Genomic DNA, 16,439 nt, shown 5'->3' with positions numbered 1-16,439 from the left:
GTTCACTGCAGTCAGACCAGCATCCCTCACTGTCGCTGCCGTCAGACACAACCGCCCCCCCCTCAGAGACCACCCGTCTGCTGGCTTTAACGCCCACATCTGCAGACGTTGAGGCCCGCTTTCTTCGTTTCAGGGAAACCCCCACCTTCCCCGATCCACGCGCTTCAGCTTCGACGTCATCGATCCCACCTCCTAGACACGCCTCACCGTCACCAACCACACACTCACCAGACGCACCCGAACCACAACACTCAGAGGGCTCCACCGCCCCCTCATCCACACACACAGCTGAGGAAGCATCCACCCCAGATGCCCCACCAGAAACTTCCAACGCATCCACCACCTCAGTGACATTCACGACACCCTCCACACTGAAAAAACGGGAAAAGTGGGGTTGTTCAATTTACAAATAGTAAACATGTTTGTTTAATATGAACAAATTATGTTTACCTTCGAAACAGAATATAATCTTGAAAATCACACATCATTTCTTGCTGTGTTACTTTTATATATTTAAATCATGTTGACAAAACATGAAATAGTTATGCTTGATCCTTTGCCCCTTAATTTTGGATAAGTAAACCCCATCGGTGAAGAAGAATTCCAGGAGGGGAAACTTTGCAGTCAGCCATTTTAGAGAAGCTACAAGCACCTGCTCTGGCTGGAGGAACTCAAAAAAGGTAAGTTAATTTACTCTAACAAATTAATTTAAGAAAGTGGAAGGCGTAAATGTATCATTAGTGTTATTTTTTTTCCACGGGGAAGAGCTTTGTAATCCACTTTTGTCGTAGTTATCAAAGTTAAGGCTCTGCGCGCCACTTTTGTCCCTGCCGGCCGCAGCCCTCGGACGGCAGGTAGGGGGAGGTGTGTGCGCGCGGTACATTGTACTTTCACGTCGCAGGCAAATTCAGCTGTAAACGCGGTGATTTCAAATGATGTACGGGGAAGAGTGGTGAGTAGTTATGCCGTAGGAATTCGCTTTTGACAGAGGGCAGTGTGCGCTGGCGGGCACGGCGTTTTTTTTTCCACAGGCAGAAACTCTGCCAGGGGAATTTTCATCGTCACTAAGTGGATTTCTTTTTGCTATATTCTGCGTTGTGGAGACCGAAATTGAAGGAAAATGTGAAAAGCTATCATTACTATTGTCATTATTTAGTTTTTCCATACCGTTCCACCATGAGCTAGTTTAAGGACGGCATTATTTGACCAGCAAACAGCACCGCACTTCTGTTTCAGTCAGCTGTCAATCATTCTCCGTGCGCGTCTCGTGCACAGAATGCGTTTGGTGTGTCCAGTTTACATAGATCTTTGGTTTCAATCAGAGCTTTGTTTTCATTCTATGATGCTGAACATATTTTTATTTTAGCTTTGAGAGTTTAATGGAGTGAAAATATTCATGTCCTTTTGGAACAAGTGTATAATGTGTAGTAAAAAGTTTACAGCCTTATAATAATGTCTGTAATCCTACTTCACATATTCCTCCCATTTGTGATAAATTCATATGGGAATCCTTTATGGGTGGGGGGGATTATCTACGCCCGATCTGCTAGTTTAGTTTTGCAGTTTCCATTTCAAAATTCGCGGGTTCTCATAAGCGTGGTTTGAATCCTGTGGGGGGAGGAGGTGTCTAATGTTCTTTCTGGTCTAATTTCTTCAGAATATTTTTGCAGCTATTGATTTCAAACCAATGCATGTTTAGTGATTAAAATGATACAACAAAGCTGTGGAAGTCTCACTTTCTCTATATATTTGAAATTTAACTAATAAACCTCTGTCCTGATTACAGAGCTCATCACACAACACTTCCAACTGCTCCTCCCTGATCATGCTGGGGTCCATGCTCCAGTCTTCACCGAGTCAGGTGGGTCACCATGCATTTACTATATATTATTGGAATTATTGTCTCCTGGATTGTCATCGAATCGGGAGGTAATCAAGATTGCCAGCCCTACTCTTTACACGCACCTTTTATGCAGAGAGATACATACATAATAAATAATCAAATTGATGGTTGATCAGTTATCCCACTACCTCTGTTAACATGACACTAAGGATATAATGATTTTGTTAACACAGTAACTATAACATTTATTGATGAGCCAAGGGTAAGAATTGTATTTTTCCAAAGTTTTCATGTGAATTTAAAATTTTTTGACTCTTTGTATTTCAGACTGCTGAACTTCTCGCCAATATAAGCAAGTTCAGGGGTTTATTCAAAGTACAGGTGAGTTGTGTAATCTAGACGCTTTAACTAAACTTCAAATGTGAACTGTGCACACAAATATCTTCTGTGTTCTTTAGAATGAAGACCATGCAGCAATCCAGGAGGCAATCGAGGACACCACGGTGGGAACTGGCAGTGGTGAGGAAGAGGACATTCTCGTGGTCCACATCTCCCAGGCTGTGGTGGTCGACCCACCAAGTGTCTGAGTGGCAGTTGCCAAGGCTTTTTTGGCCTTATTTACAGCACAAATCTGATAACCATCCTCATCTCAGAAACACCTTGTCATGGGGCCCGTGGCTTTGCTCCTGCTATGATCTCCTGGAGGCCCTTCCCTTCTTGAGCTCTCCCGCTGGTCACAGGTGTTCTGTATTATGTTGATTGGTTTGTCTATTTATGCAGTGTCTGATCTTGTTTCTGTGTCGGAGCGTCTTCGTTCTACGCTCTGGTGTTATGGTTCTCTGGCATTAAAGCCCCTTCGAGTGAACTATTGGATTTGGGTTGTTCTTCCTGCTCTTGGGTTCTCTCCCTTGGACAGTCCGTCACACACCTTTGAGGTAATCAAAAAAAAACTGTATTAGAGTTGTAAGGCAAAGTGGTGTCTAAGGTTTCAGGCTTAAAGATCCGACTCTTTGAATAAAATGACATTTAAATAGTTTAACTTTTTCCTTAGAAGGGATTCCAGCTGTTTGCTTTGGCTCTGTTATCTTCTGTTTAATAAAAATAGCAAGCCCAATTTATTTTGATTTGTCATTTTTTGCTACACTGTAAACATATTTTTCAAGTTTAGATAATAAAAAAGTTAAGTCTGAAATTTGTGTTCAGTGTCATATGTTCATTGGATTGTCATAATGCACAAGAAAGTATTTGCTTTAAATAATAATCTGCAATTGCAATTTTATTTTTCAATTTAAATGTTTTTAAAATAATTTATAAATTAAATGAACTATGTAGGTAATTTCAAACAAATAATAGTGTTTTAAATGTTTGAAAAAATTATGGTAAATGACATAATAAAATCTTGTTTGTTTATGTAAAATTATTAGGTGCAGAAACAAAGAAGCATTCATTACGGTAGAACATGATTTTATTATGTGCAATAATTATATTGGTTCAACATGATTTTTTTGCGCGCAACCGATGTCCATGATTTTTTTATGTCAATCCAACAGGTCTTTTTTTTCAGTGCACCGAAACCCCTCCCTCTGCAACCTGACTCACCGCTTCCTCCACCTGACCGTCTCCACTCACCACGTTCCCATCAGACTCGCCCACCGGCTCAGGCCCGTCCTCCACGGGTTCAGGACAGGCTGCCAATTCCTCAGGAGGACGCTCAACCAAAGCGGCGCTTCGCGGCGCGGGTGCGGGGCGATCAGCGCGCAACCCACGCTGACCATCACTCGCCCCACCCGCCGCCGCCGCGGCCACGCCCCCCGAGGCAGAAACGGCGCGGCGTGGACAGGCCTTCACCAAATGCCCCTCATCGCCGCAACCAAAGCATTTAAAAGAGGCAGAAGTAGCAAAAAGCACATATTCATAATCATCCACACGCACCTTAAACACAGAATTCAAGTCCTCCTCCTTCTTGTGGAGGATCATGAACACATGTCTGCGGTGAGACACGACGTGTTTCAGCAGGGGGGACTTACATCCTGACATAACTTTACGCACAGGTGACACCACCTTCCCGTGTTTGGACAGTTCTCGCACCAGAAACTCGTCACTAATGAACGGAGGGACGTTAGACAGCGTGATCTTGGTCGCCGGCTGAGAGAGCGGCGTGACGGTGTCAAACACGCCATTGATGGAAATGCCCTTCTCAACCAGCGTGTTCACCTGCTCCACCCTCTCCACAAACAAAACAACGGCTCCATTCATGCGAGCAGCAGATTTAATCGAAGCGTGCCCGATAACTTCCCCCACGGCCAGAGCCACATCCTCCACGGTGTGCAGGGAGCCGGCACCTGTTTTAACGCCGTGTTTCCTGGTAAGTGAAGTGAGGGCCATGGCGTCCAGAACCCCACCAGCTCCACACCCACCACCGGATAAAACCCACAAAACACCCAAAAAACAAACAAAATAAATGAACTAATAATACACCTAAACCATCAACAACCAAACACCAAAGTGAAAGAGTAAAGAAAAGAAGAACAGAAAAGGCAAATAAATCAATCACTCCTGAGCTCCTTCAATCACCCTCCTCCCACAAGAAGAAGAAGAAGAAGAGTTTTTTGAGTTTTAAAACGTCAGTTTATTCAAGGATCACAGACAAGAAAAAACACCAATCACTCACATAAAAAAGGAGCAAAACAAAGTTCACCATTTGACACACGACATAGAACATCAGCAAAGCACCAGATTTTTTCAAAACAAGACAAACGATTCGACAGTCTGAAAAAGGAGAACTCCAGCTTCAGCCTGGAACGGACATTGCAGCGCCAGACACTTACTGCATTAGCCTGAGGTTCACCTGCTATTTTGCGCTTCCTGCTTACGTGAATCGCAAGCTTCGCTTCACCAACAATAAAATTAAGCAGTTGCCATTTTTCTTTGTCTTTCTGCTTGTACCCGGACCCATAAATAAAACAACGAACGGAAAATGTCACATTAAAAAGAGAAAATACAGATGTTAAAAGAGTGAAGAGACCTGAAAGCCTCTTACACTCACTAAAAACATGAAAAATTGTTTCTCTCATATCACAAAATGGGCAGCAGTCAGATACAGTGGGGTTAAGAACAGAGATAAAAGAGTTCGAAGCAACAGCACCATGTAAGATCCTCCATTGGAGGTCTCCAGTTCTCTTTCGTATTGGAGCCTTGTAAAGGACTCTCCAATGTGGTACGTCCTCACCTCCACTCAGTTTGCCAGTCCACGCACTGGGATGGCGGTTCTGCAATTTAGTTTTGTTCAAGACCTTCACACAGTTAACATACAATGTCCTTCTGTCCGCACAGTGAAGAGTCAGGCCTTTGGAATTGCAGGGATGAAGTAGCTGTCCAGTAAGTCCACCAAGATCAGGGCTCAGCCACACCTCTGGAAAGAGTTCATCGTGGACGAGAGCAGTGGTCCCGCTGCAGTAATCAACCAGGAGTTCCCTCACCCCAGCACCCAGCCTGTCCCTCCAGCGGTCCAGAAGACGACGTGCCATCCTGGTGGACCAGAGACCCAGCGAGGAACACAAAGAGGAGACGTCCGATAGATCAGGTCCCGCTGCAGCCACCAGCTGCTCCAGAGTCACAACTCCAGACCTTCGAAGGGCCAACCGAAGTCCAGGGGTGGTGTCATCGCATATGTCCAACCAAGCCCCAAAGATCAGGGGCTCTTTTAAGAGCCAAAAAAGAGAGGGATCAAATCCGTCGGCCCTGTCAAAGACCTTTGTAGGAATTGTAACCTGAAGGTGGCAGTCCTGCTGGCCAGGTGTACCAGGCCCTGCCCCCCCTCCTCCCTGGGAAGAAATAACACTCCCTGTGGCACCCAGTGTAGACTGTCCCAGAAGAAATTAACCAGTTTGGACTGAATCTGAGACAGTAACCCGGAAGGGGGGTCCAAACACATCAGCCTGTGCCAAAGCAGGGAAGCAACAAGGTTATTGATAACCAATACTCTCCCCCTAAAAGACATCTGGGGAAGCAGCCATCGCCATTTGTTCATCTTCCCCTCCAGTTTATGGACAACATCTTCCCAGTTCTTTTTTACAGTGACAGGACCACCAAGAAAAACTCCCAGGTACTTCAAACCATCCTTCTTCCATGTCACATTGCATGGGAGGGTTGGGAGAGCGTCCAGCCACTGTCCCACAGCAAGGGCCGCAGTCTTGTGCCAGTTAACCCTAGCAGATGACAATTTAGAAAATGCATGTATTGCATCGACCAACACATTCACGTCTGCCTGATTTTGAACAAAAACAATCACATCATCAGCATAAGCTGATAAAACAATGTTCCTCTGGAACCCAGGCAAACACAAACCCTCAATACACTTACGGATCTTATGGAGGAGGGGCTCCAGGGAGAGAGCGTAGAGCATGCCAGACAGAGCACAGCCCTGCCGTATGCCCCGACCCACCCTAAAAGGAGCACACAGACCGCCGTTCACCTTCAGCACACTCTCAGCCTCGGCGTAAAATACTTTGATTTTGGCAATGAAACCAGCGCAGAACCCAAACTTCTCCATAACTTTCCAAAGGAAGCTGTGTTCAATGCGGTCAAAAGCCTTTTCCTGGTCAAGAGAAATCAGACCTGTTCGTATGCCCAAAAGCTCAGAGACCTCCAAAACATCTCGAATTAAAAAGACATTGTCGACCATGAGTCTACCTCGGACACAGTAGGTCTGGTCCCGGTGGATGATCTGCTCCATAGCATCCCTCAGCCTATTGGAGAAGGTCCTGGATAAAATTTTGTAGTCCACGCACAGCAGAGAAACGGGTCGCCAATTCTTAATTTCTTGGAGGTTCCCTTTCTTTGGCAGAAGAGCAACAACAGCTCTGCGACAGGACGTCGGTAGAGCACCAGAGAGCAAACAGTCATTGAATACCTCCAAGATGTCAGGAGCAAGGATGTCCCAGAAAGCTTTGTAAAACTCCACAGTAAGGCCATCGATCCCAGGAGCCTTCCGGCCCTTCATGCTCTGAAGGGCAGCGGACAGTTCAGGAAGCTGGAGAGGCCGGTCCAACTGAGAGTTCATCTCCTCGGCGACGTAAGGCAATCCACTGCAGAACTCATCCAACAGGCTGTCATCACCATCACACTCACTGGTGTAGAGTGAGGAATAAAAGTCCACAGCCCTCTGTCTGATCTGGTCAGGTTCAAGCAACTCCTCTCCGGTATCGGACAGCAAGGAGTGCATCACCTTCATCTGTCCTTGCTTCTTCTCCAGACCAAAAAAAGAAGCTAGAGGGAGCATCCATTTCAGAAACATCCTGAAACCGAGACCGAACCAATGCCCCCTGAACTTTAGAATCCAGCAGGCGCTCCAAAGTCAATCTTCTTTCTTTTAGGAGCTCAATATGCCCGCGATTTCCAGTGGACCCACTCAAAGATTCCAAGCCCACAATATCAGCCTCTAAGTCCTTAAAGTGTGGGTGACATGGCCTATTTTAATAAGCCAAAATATAGTAAATAGTTTCTATTTCATGTTGCGATTGTTTTTAATATTTTTCGAAAAAGAATAAATAGCGAAAAATGCAATATAAACAACGAGGACGGCCGCCGGCTTCACGCATTCCGCCGAATTCGCGCCGCCCTGTTTGTGACGTAACGAAAGGAAGACAAGGAAGACAACATGGCTAGCACCGATAGCGAAGCACAGAGTGATGCTACCGTCTCTATTAGCGATTTATCATCAGATGAACAGAAAGATGAAGAGGAAAGTTGCGGAGATTATCATGATGATGAGTCACTTTTGCAACCGTATCGATTCGAACCCTTTTGCGAAAGTGAGGAGGATATAGCAGAAAGTAGTAGGTCTAGTGATCATGCCGATGACGATAGCCAGCATGAAGATTCGGCTAGACTCCAGTAAGTCTAAAAAATGTATAAAATTAAATTACTCCACTTACCCTAAAATATACTCAAAATGTCCCCTTTTGGCCTAATCTAAACAAAGGTAAACACTGGTTTTCAACCCAATTTACAAAATAAATGTCACAAAATAAAAGTTTCCCAGATGGTACTACTCTTTAGTTAACAAAGTCACTGTATACCATTAACAACTGTGGAACATTAACAGTTTTACCCGTTTGAACCCGTTTGAAACCTTTTCTCGTGCGCGCGCGCGCTCACACACACACACAGTTCAGTTTACTCACGGTACCGGCACCTCAAAAGCAAAAGAAAAAAAACGTTGCAGGCCTGTTGCTTCTCTTGCAAAACATTGAGTGCGTTGAAATACTCCAGTTGGATCCAAGGACAACAGAAAACACGACTACTTCGCCTCAATGTGATCCATCGTGATGCACACTAGCTTAGCAGCCTCCGCTCCCGACTCCAGCGCCGTCCTCTCCGACCCAGAAAACGGCTCGCTCGCTTCCAGCTCACCCGCCTTTCCTCGACTCAGAAGCCAAGATCCTCCTCCCAACTCTCCGTTCAAAATTCTTCGTTTGTGTCCCGGTTTTTGTCTCTTCGAAAACGCAGACTTCTCTCCTGCAGATCTGGAGGGAAAAATCCTTCGCCGTCCACCTTCTTGAACTTTCCCCTTTTCAGCAGCGTTTCTTGTTTTGGGAATTTTATACACAGATACACTTTCACTAGATGTATTGCTACATCCAGCTGCCACACAACGACTTGGCATGTTGATGATTAACAGATTTAAACACGAGAGAAACGAAGACTACCTGTTTTGTTTACATGCTGTCCGAAGCGGAACTGCGAAAGTCAACGCCTTTCATGACGTCACAGGTCATATCGGGTTCACTTCCAGCCTGCGCTCTAGCGGCAGATCCAAATCTCTGATTCCTTCGAAAGATGTCTATTATTCATATGCTTCGGATTTTTTTCGACGCGAACTATTGGTATCAATAGAATCAGCGTTTAAAGGGCTTTTTTATTTGACAAAGTTGTTCAAAGCATGGCATCCACACTTTAATGAATCGACAGTAATCACGCGTAACGTTGAGAGTGTACTGCTGGCACAAAAGCTTAATTTCAGTCTTACCACGGTCCCACCATTGCCCAAGAGAGCTAAAATCATGTTTCCTTAGTCGGAACCGAGTCCAAAAGAAACCTAAAACATCCTTAAAACCAGTATCAAATGTTAAAGCTGAATTAAAATGCCAATAAGCACTCTTAGGTGTAAAATCCTTCACATAAAAGACACAAACCACAAGAGAGTGGTCAGTAAAAGCAACAGGAAAAATATTACAGGACTTCAAAACATTAAGATGGTGCTTAAAACAATAAAAACGATCAAGACGTGCGAGGGTCAACCTGCTCTCATACATGCGGGACCAAGTGTATTGCCGGCAGTCTGCATGCATCCTTTTCCATACGTCCACCAGGCCATGAGAGCAGACCAGCTGCCTCAAAGCGCGCTGTGAGGCCGGATGAGGCTCTGTGTGGTTTCTGTCCACAAGCTCATTTTCAGTACAATTAAAATCCCCCCCCCAAGAATAAAAAATCCTCTGAACTGCAGCTATCCAGTTTTACACTGAGTCGTGTAAAAAAACTCTTCCTCTCAGCACCAGCAGTCGGAGCATAAACATTCACTAAAAGCACTGCATAACGCTCAAACACCGCTCTGACCAGTAAAACCCTTCCTGCAACCAAATGTTCCACCTCTGTAGAAATTGGAGTAAACCTCCTGGAGAACAAAAAACCCACCCCCCCACTAGCTGAGGTGAGATGGCTCAGAAGGACCTCACCATCCCACTCTCTGTTCCAGTCCACCTCCAGACTGGGATCACTGTGGGTCTCCTGAAGAAACAAAACATCCAGGTGTTTGGCCCTCATGGTCTCAAAGAGCAGGGCTCTTTTCAAGGGTTCTCTGGCACCATTAACATTTAAGCTGCCCACTTTAAAAGGAATCCATCAAATAAAGGGGGGAAAAAACAAGAAATGAAATAAATAAGCAAAGCAACAAACCCATCATGAATTTAAAAACCAAGTTGTTGTCGGACTTTCTGCATCTGTTTCCTCAGTCTGTAAACCTCCTGATCAGTCAGATCAGACTCAGCCCTGTGTTTTATGAGGTGCTTAGCAGACACATAAAAAGCTTTCAAATCGGGGAAATACGAGGGAATATTCAGCTTCTTAAAACCTTTAGTCTGTTGCAGAAAACGTTTAAACATTTGAGCAGAATACAGCTTCCTTTCCTGACTATTGGACAGCAAAGAGCTGCCCTGAGACAGTTCACTGCAGTCAGACCAGCATCCCTCACTGTCGCTGCCATCAGACACAACCGCCCCCCCCTCAGAGACCACCCGTCTGCTGGCTTTAACGCCCACATCCGCAGACGTGGAGCCCCGCTTTCTCCGTTTCAGAGAAACCCCCACCTTCCCCGATCCACGCGCCTCAGCATCGACGTCATCAATCCCCCCTTCCAGACACGCCTCGCCGTCACCCATCACAAACTCTCCGGACACACCCGAACCACAACACTCAGAGGGCTCCACCGCCCCCACATCCACACACACAGTTGAGGAAGCATCCACCCCAGATGCCCCACCAGCGACTTCCAACGCATCCACCACCTCAGTGACATTCATGACACCCTCCACCGAAACCCCTCCCTCTGCAACCTGACTCACCTGATTCTCCACCTGACCGTATCCACTTACACCTTCCCCACTCACCATGGTCCCATCAGGCTCGCCCACCGACTCAGGCCCGTCCTCCACGGGCTCTGGACAGGCTGCCAGTTCCTCCGGAGGACCCTCAACCACAGCGGCGCCCCGCGCCTGTGCCGCGGGGCGATCAGCGCGCAACCCACGCTGACCGTCACCCGCTCTACCTGCCGCCGCCCCCCGAGGCAGAAACGGCGCGGCGTGGACAAGCTTTAACCAAATGCCCCTCATCGCCGCAACCAAAGCATTTGAACGAGGCAGAAGTAGCAAAAAGCACGTAGTCATAATCATCCACACGCACCTTAAAGACAGAATTCAAGTCCTCCTCCTTCTTGTGGAGGATCATAAACACATGTCTGCGGTGAGACACGACGTGTTTCAGCAGGGGGGACTTACATCCTGACATAACTTTACGCACAGGTGACACCACCTTCCCGTGTTTGGACAGTTCTCGCACCAGAAACTCGTCACTAATGAACGGAGGGACGTTAGACAGCGTGATCTTGGTCGCCGGCTGAGAGAGCGGCGTGACGGTGTCAAACACGCCATTGATGGAAATGCCCTTCTCAACCAGCGTGTTCACCTGCTCCACCCTCTCCACAAACAAAACAACGGCTCCATTCATGCGAGCAGCAGATTTAATCGAAGCGTGCCCGATAACTTCCCCCACGGCCAGAGCCACATCCTCCACGGTGTGCAGGGAGCCGGCACCTATTTTAACGCCGTGTTTCCTGGTAAGTGAAGTGAGGGCCATGGCGTCCAGAACCCCACCAGCTCCACACCCACCACCGGATAAAACCCACAAAACACCCAAAAAACAAACAAAATAAATGAACTAATAATACACCTAAACCATCAACAACCAAACACCAAAGTGAAAAAGTAAAGAAAAGAAGAACAGAAAAGGCAAATAAATCAATCACTCCTGAGCTCCTTCAATCACCCTCCTCCCACAAGAAGAAGAAGAAGAAGAAGAAGAAGAAGAAGAAGAAGAAGAAGAAGAAGAAGAAGAAGAAGAAGAAGAAGAAGAAGAAGAAGAAGAAGAAGAAGAAGAAGAAGAAGAAGAAGAACAAGTGCGCATTTCGAAAAGCCAGTGAACGCAGCGTCATACGGGCACCCCCACCCCACTCCCCCGGAAACCCCCGGATGAACCCTCAGGAAGGCACGCGGCTGCTGGAAGGTGGGCGATGCTTTGAACTTTTCTCTGTAGAAATGTAATGTTTAGATTTGGGAAACCAGAGATGGGTTTTTAGTAAAAACATGTTCGCTGTTTAGGATAAACGTTGAATGATGAGGCGTTTTTCCATCTTACATTTAAAAGGCCGCAGCATCACGGTGAAGGCCTCTTCTGTATAGAGGACGGGGGCGGAAACGTCACGTGGTCTCCGCAGAGGTAAGTTTCCTTTTGGTTCATTTAGCCAGAAACGGGGTCTGCAGCCCTTTAAACAGCTAAGAGCCTTTCTAATGTCTCACTGTCCAGAACTCAGTAGGACACACAAGGTGTCTCTTCAGCATTTAGAAAATCAAACACTCATTTGCATTTATGTTATTTTGGAAACTGGATAACTACTGGGGTTTACAAAGGCTTTTTTTTTTTTTTTTTTTACACATTGTAGATTTTATGTTGTTAGTACATCTCAGCCAGTATTTCTTTAAGGGCCTATATCATGCAATATCAACTTTTTAAAATTTTAAAGTGTATTATAATGTTAATTCCTCACAAAAACTAATCCACAGGGGTATTTTGATCCATTCACGCATCTCTCAGCATTCCTCTGAAACCCTCTGAGCACCAGCCCCTCCCAATTCACAATAAGAGGGTCCTCACATTGTGACGTCATCATAAGTGAGGAGCAGCCTCTTCTAGGAAGAGCCTGTGCAGATAAAACCGCCTCCAGGCTAACAGACACGCCCACTTTCTCAATGGAGCTAGTGGTGATCAGCAAAATGCTTTCATTGCACAATATTCACATCCATCTTTGCAAAAGTTTGGATGGAAGAAACGCAGAAACACTGCCGTCGCCGACTCAAGGTTGATGTCATGAAATAGGCGACACCCACAAGAAGAGAAAGGCGGAGCCTCAGAGATCGAGGAAATAGTTTATTCTAAATGGCTAGCATGGTATAGGCCCTCTAAATTGTGCGTATTGACCGCAAATTGATTTTTTGTGGTACGTTGTCCGGTTTAAAAAAATTCGTCAAAAATGCTGGAATTTTTTTAAAATATTGTGTATCACTGTTTGATAGATTATTGAAGCATTATGGGTACTGTAGTCAGGAGCCTGGCACAGTAATACTTTGCTTCAACTGTTGAGTAGATCACCAAGTTGAGTAAAGTTTGACTTATCTGACTGTTTTGTTTTGCGTGATGCGCTGTGTCGTCTGAAAAATAGGATACTTGTTTGAATTAAAAACAGTTTTATTTTTTGTCGGAGAACCACAGAGGAGGGGTCAAGGAGCCACATGTGGCTGTGGAGCCTCAGGCTGCAGACCCCTGGTCTAAACAATTATGGCTGATTTCGCTGACCACATTTATTTATCCTAGCTTTGTCAACAAAGTTAAAGAGCCGCTCCAATGGAAGTCATGTTTTTAAGATCAAACATTTTTCTCATTATTGAGAACATTAACAAAAATATAAACATTTACACAATAATATAAGATTAAAACTGTTTCTGAGTATTTATTCAAATCTCGATGGATCAGGAGAAGATGAAACTGATTGTCTCAAAAAGCTTATAGTTGTGACGCTCTAACTGCCATGAATGGGCCAAAGTCTCTACTCCTCTCCAATTCTGATGCATCCACTTGCAGACAAATACCGGTAGATCCATTAATGTCCTGAGTTCCCTTGTCTGAGCTGGTATCTGGCTCAAAAGTTTACACATAGATAGCTCCAATGTTGCTCATTGATTTTTTTTTTTTTTTGATATGCTAATGTCGGCTAGGGCTTGTGAGGTGCTATAAGCTAGCGGGAGAGAGAATTAACAAACGGTTCATAGGAAATTAGCGGAGGCAAACAGCTGCACCACAGCTCTGAGGTGAAATTCTTTGAACTGCTGTGCTGCAGAAAAATGTAATAAAAAAACAAAATGATCTTAATTAAAAAAAACACTGGGAACGATTTTATAATAGCTAAAATTTCTGTTGGAGTGAGACTTTAAGTCCCACTCCAACAGAATGTCTGATTCCTGATTCTTGTTTGTGTGTATGTATGTATATACATAAAAAAACCTCATGTTTTTTTCCCTTTCCTCTCTCAGACTGGTCAGTTATTTGGAGACAACATGCACAAATAGTTCCTGGACTGATCTTCTGCTAACTTTGAGATGGAGAGGCTGTCAGGTTCATCTGTTTCAGGGTCCTGCATGCTCTCCCTCCATGTTGGCTGTAGCAGTGGATGGAACTTGCAAAATGTACTGTTTTGAGAGCCAACTGGGGTGTGTAAAATTCTTTTCCACCTACATTTTTGATGGTATAAATGTTTTTCTTATGTAAACTTTTCTGTTCTTTTAGGCTCAGTGGTTATTTTGAAGATGCGTTTCTGACCAAAAACACTGTGGTGACCTCCTTTGTGAACTGCATTCATGGGGAAATAGAACATGTAAAGTTATTTTCATGTCGTCTTCCTTAAGAAAATGAACACGCCTGCATATATGTTTTATTGTATTTTGTGTCATATCATCATGTTAATATACGACATTCATTTGTTTTGATAGAATCCTGGAGATGGGAGATGTGGAGCAGGTAAGTTTGTGGCAGCACCAGAGTCCTCCAACAAGTCTTCTGGCAAAGTAAATGAGGAAGGATCGCAGTCTGCCATCGTGGAGTTTTGCTGAAAGGCCTGAACATGTTCCATCCATGCATCCATCTTCTTCCATTCATCCAGAACCAGGTTGTGAGGGCAGCAGTCTAAGCAAAGATGCCCAGACTTCCCTCTCCTCCAGCTCCTCTTGGGGGACCCCGGGGCCAGCGTGTCCTGGGTCTCCCTTAGGGCCTCTGCCCTTATTCCTGTTGGAGTTTTTTTCTAATCCCTTATGTTTCAAAAGTTTGCAAACATACATTTTGGTTGAAATGATGAGGATCCGAGGATGAAATCAAGAAGGGACAACATCAGGGAAAGGGACTGAACCGACTGAACAGCTTCCTCTCTTCAGCAGACACATGTTCCCAGTACATATGTGTCAAAAACTGGTAAATACTCATTGAAGATGCATCCTTTTTGTGTAGTTTGTTTTTCTCAGTTTAATACATTTTGATCCTTTCATTCTGCACAGACATCCTCGCCGTTCAGCCCGGTGGCTGGAACAAGCGGAAGTCAAAAAAGCTGGAGCAGACGTTACCAGAATGATACCTCCAGGTAAAGACTGTGGTAATGTTGTAGATAAATGTTGGCTTGTTTCTTTCATGTTACTCTCATGCGGTTGATGTGGAATATCTCTTCATTTCTTCAGTATTATTAATACATTAATCTCTTCCCACAAGGACCAATCAAAATGACCCAGAGAAAAACACTGAAGGGCTTTGTCTGAGCATCAGGAAAACAAGAATCAGCTGTCATCAACATATGGTAAAAATCTTTTGTAATCTATCTTGTGACCCCACCCTCACATTGACGTGTTCTCCCTACCATGACAAAGGTGGATAAAGGTGGAAAGATTTCATGTAATCCATGGACACCAGTGAAGATCACAAATCATTGAAGAAAAAAGCTTCAGAGCACTGTCTAGTGGGTCTAGATGACCCAACTCCCAACGTTAAAGTGCCTAGGATAGAACAAGGGTTACACTTTCTAAAGTTGTTGCATAACTGATCGAGCATGATGTGATGGATTGCAGGTTATGGTGCCATGGTAAAGAACTAAAGGCTCTATGATGTCATGCTGCTGACCAAACTGCGGTTGGTGAAGTCCAGCAGCACTGCGGGTCCTTGAAGTGTGGTTGAAGAGCTCTCCTCCCAGCTTTTGGAAGGTTCTGCCCCGCAAAGTCAGGAGGTTTCTCTTTGTGATCTGCATGGATGTCCAGGGCTTGTGGCATTTATGTGTTTTCTTCTTCATTTCATTTTTAGGCAGCACAGAGTCATTGATGGAGAGAGGACATGAGGGACTAATTGTCTGCTGAGGAGGAGACTTTCTGCAGTTCAAGCCCCAGCTCCACCCCTAAAAAAAGGCTTATCTAAAGGAAAACCTCATTTCAACTTTGTACCAATAAATGACTTTTAATTGAAATGAGAGATTTTTTTCTGAACTGCACCAATGAAGGTTTTTTCAACCTAAATTTCAACAATTACATTGTTTTTTTACCTCCGTTCAAGTTTCTACAACACTAGCCTAACATTTCAGTGCTCACACCTGTGCTGAAGACACTTCTCATTTTAACTCAAACGTTTGGCCTTTGATTTGTATGTCCAACACCTTAGAATGAAACACTGACCTATTAAACTCATATAATAAATGTGCTATGCATCTCCAAACCCTTTGTCAGGGTACAGACTACATTTTAATTGTAGCAAGACTGAAGCAAAATGTAACAAAATGACAATGAATTATCTTAAATTAGGGGTAAATGACATGAGAAATTAAGAATATTAGAAGTGTGGAGTGATACGTGTATTTATCAGTATGTTAGCTGCAGGAAGGGTGCTGTCCTTGACACGTTCCTTTACTCAGACAGGATGACAGGTAGGGAAGGGGGTAGCCGATGATCTGCTCCAGTATCTTCAGCACTGAAGCTTCTGCTGCTCTTCTTCAGTTTGATCTGAGAGCCAGACCATGATGCAGTTGGACTGGCTGAGCGGTAGGTTGCCAGCAGCTTCAGACGTGCTGATGTGCCTTGTTGATAACGTCCTGGATGTTAGGAAACCAAGTTAGATCAGCTGAGATGGGGATGCCCAGGAAAGGGAAGCTGTGAACCCTCCTCTGTGCCTACTATAGTCCAAGATG

At 44.8% G+C, this 16,439-nt stretch overlaps 1 protein-coding gene and 1 long non-coding RNA gene across 4 annotated transcripts; one reads left to right on the top strand and one right to left on the bottom strand.

The window, feature by feature from the left end:
* The first annotated feature begins 364 nt into the window (after positions 1-364).
* Positions 365-2,708, top strand: LOC111949068 (uncharacterized). Of its 2 annotated transcripts, none has more exons than XR_013650775.1 (4): positions 365-680; positions 1,787-1,861; positions 2,171-2,224; positions 2,302-2,708. It is a non-coding gene; the product is annotated as an uncharacterized LOC111949068 (long non-coding RNA). The 2 variants fall into 2 exon arrangements; XR_013650776.1 differs by lacking the exon at positions 365-680 and adding an exon at positions 705-952.
* Positions 2,709-3,119: 411 nt separating this feature from the next.
* LOC144986904 (transposon TX1 uncharacterized 149 kDa protein) lies at positions 3,120-10,176 on the bottom strand. 2 transcript variants are annotated; one of them, XM_078935584.1, is made up of 2 exons: positions 8,800-10,176; positions 3,120-7,290 (listed from the first exon to the last, which is right to left on the bottom strand). In XM_078935584.1, the coding sequence occupies exon 2, from the start codon at positions 7,137-7,139 to the stop codon at positions 5,547-5,549; it is 1,593 nt and encodes a 530-aa protein (XP_078791710.1). In that variant the 5' UTR covers positions 7,140-7,290; positions 8,800-10,176; the 3' UTR covers positions 3,120-5,546. The 2 variants fall into 2 exon arrangements, with proteins under 2 accessions (XP_078791710.1, XP_078791712.1); XM_078935586.1 differs by having other exon boundaries at positions 3,125-7,290.
* Between the last annotated feature and the right edge of the window lie 6,263 nt (positions 10,177-16,439).

Source organism: Oryzias latipes, chromosome 17 (assembly GCF_053564925.1).
Source record: "Oryzias latipes strain Hd-rR chromosome 17, Olatipes_Hd-rR_3.1".
Taxonomy (NCBI): domain Eukaryota; kingdom Metazoa; phylum Chordata; class Actinopteri; order Beloniformes; family Adrianichthyidae; genus Oryzias; species Oryzias latipes.
This window is presented reverse-complemented; position numbering and strand designations above follow the sequence as displayed.

Bases quoted from the DNA above. Each gene is read 5' to 3' on its own strand.
- LOC144986904 (XM_078935584.1), bottom strand. From the start codon at position 7,139: ATGTTTCTGAAATGGATGCTCCCTCTAGCTTCTTTTTTTGGTCTGGAG.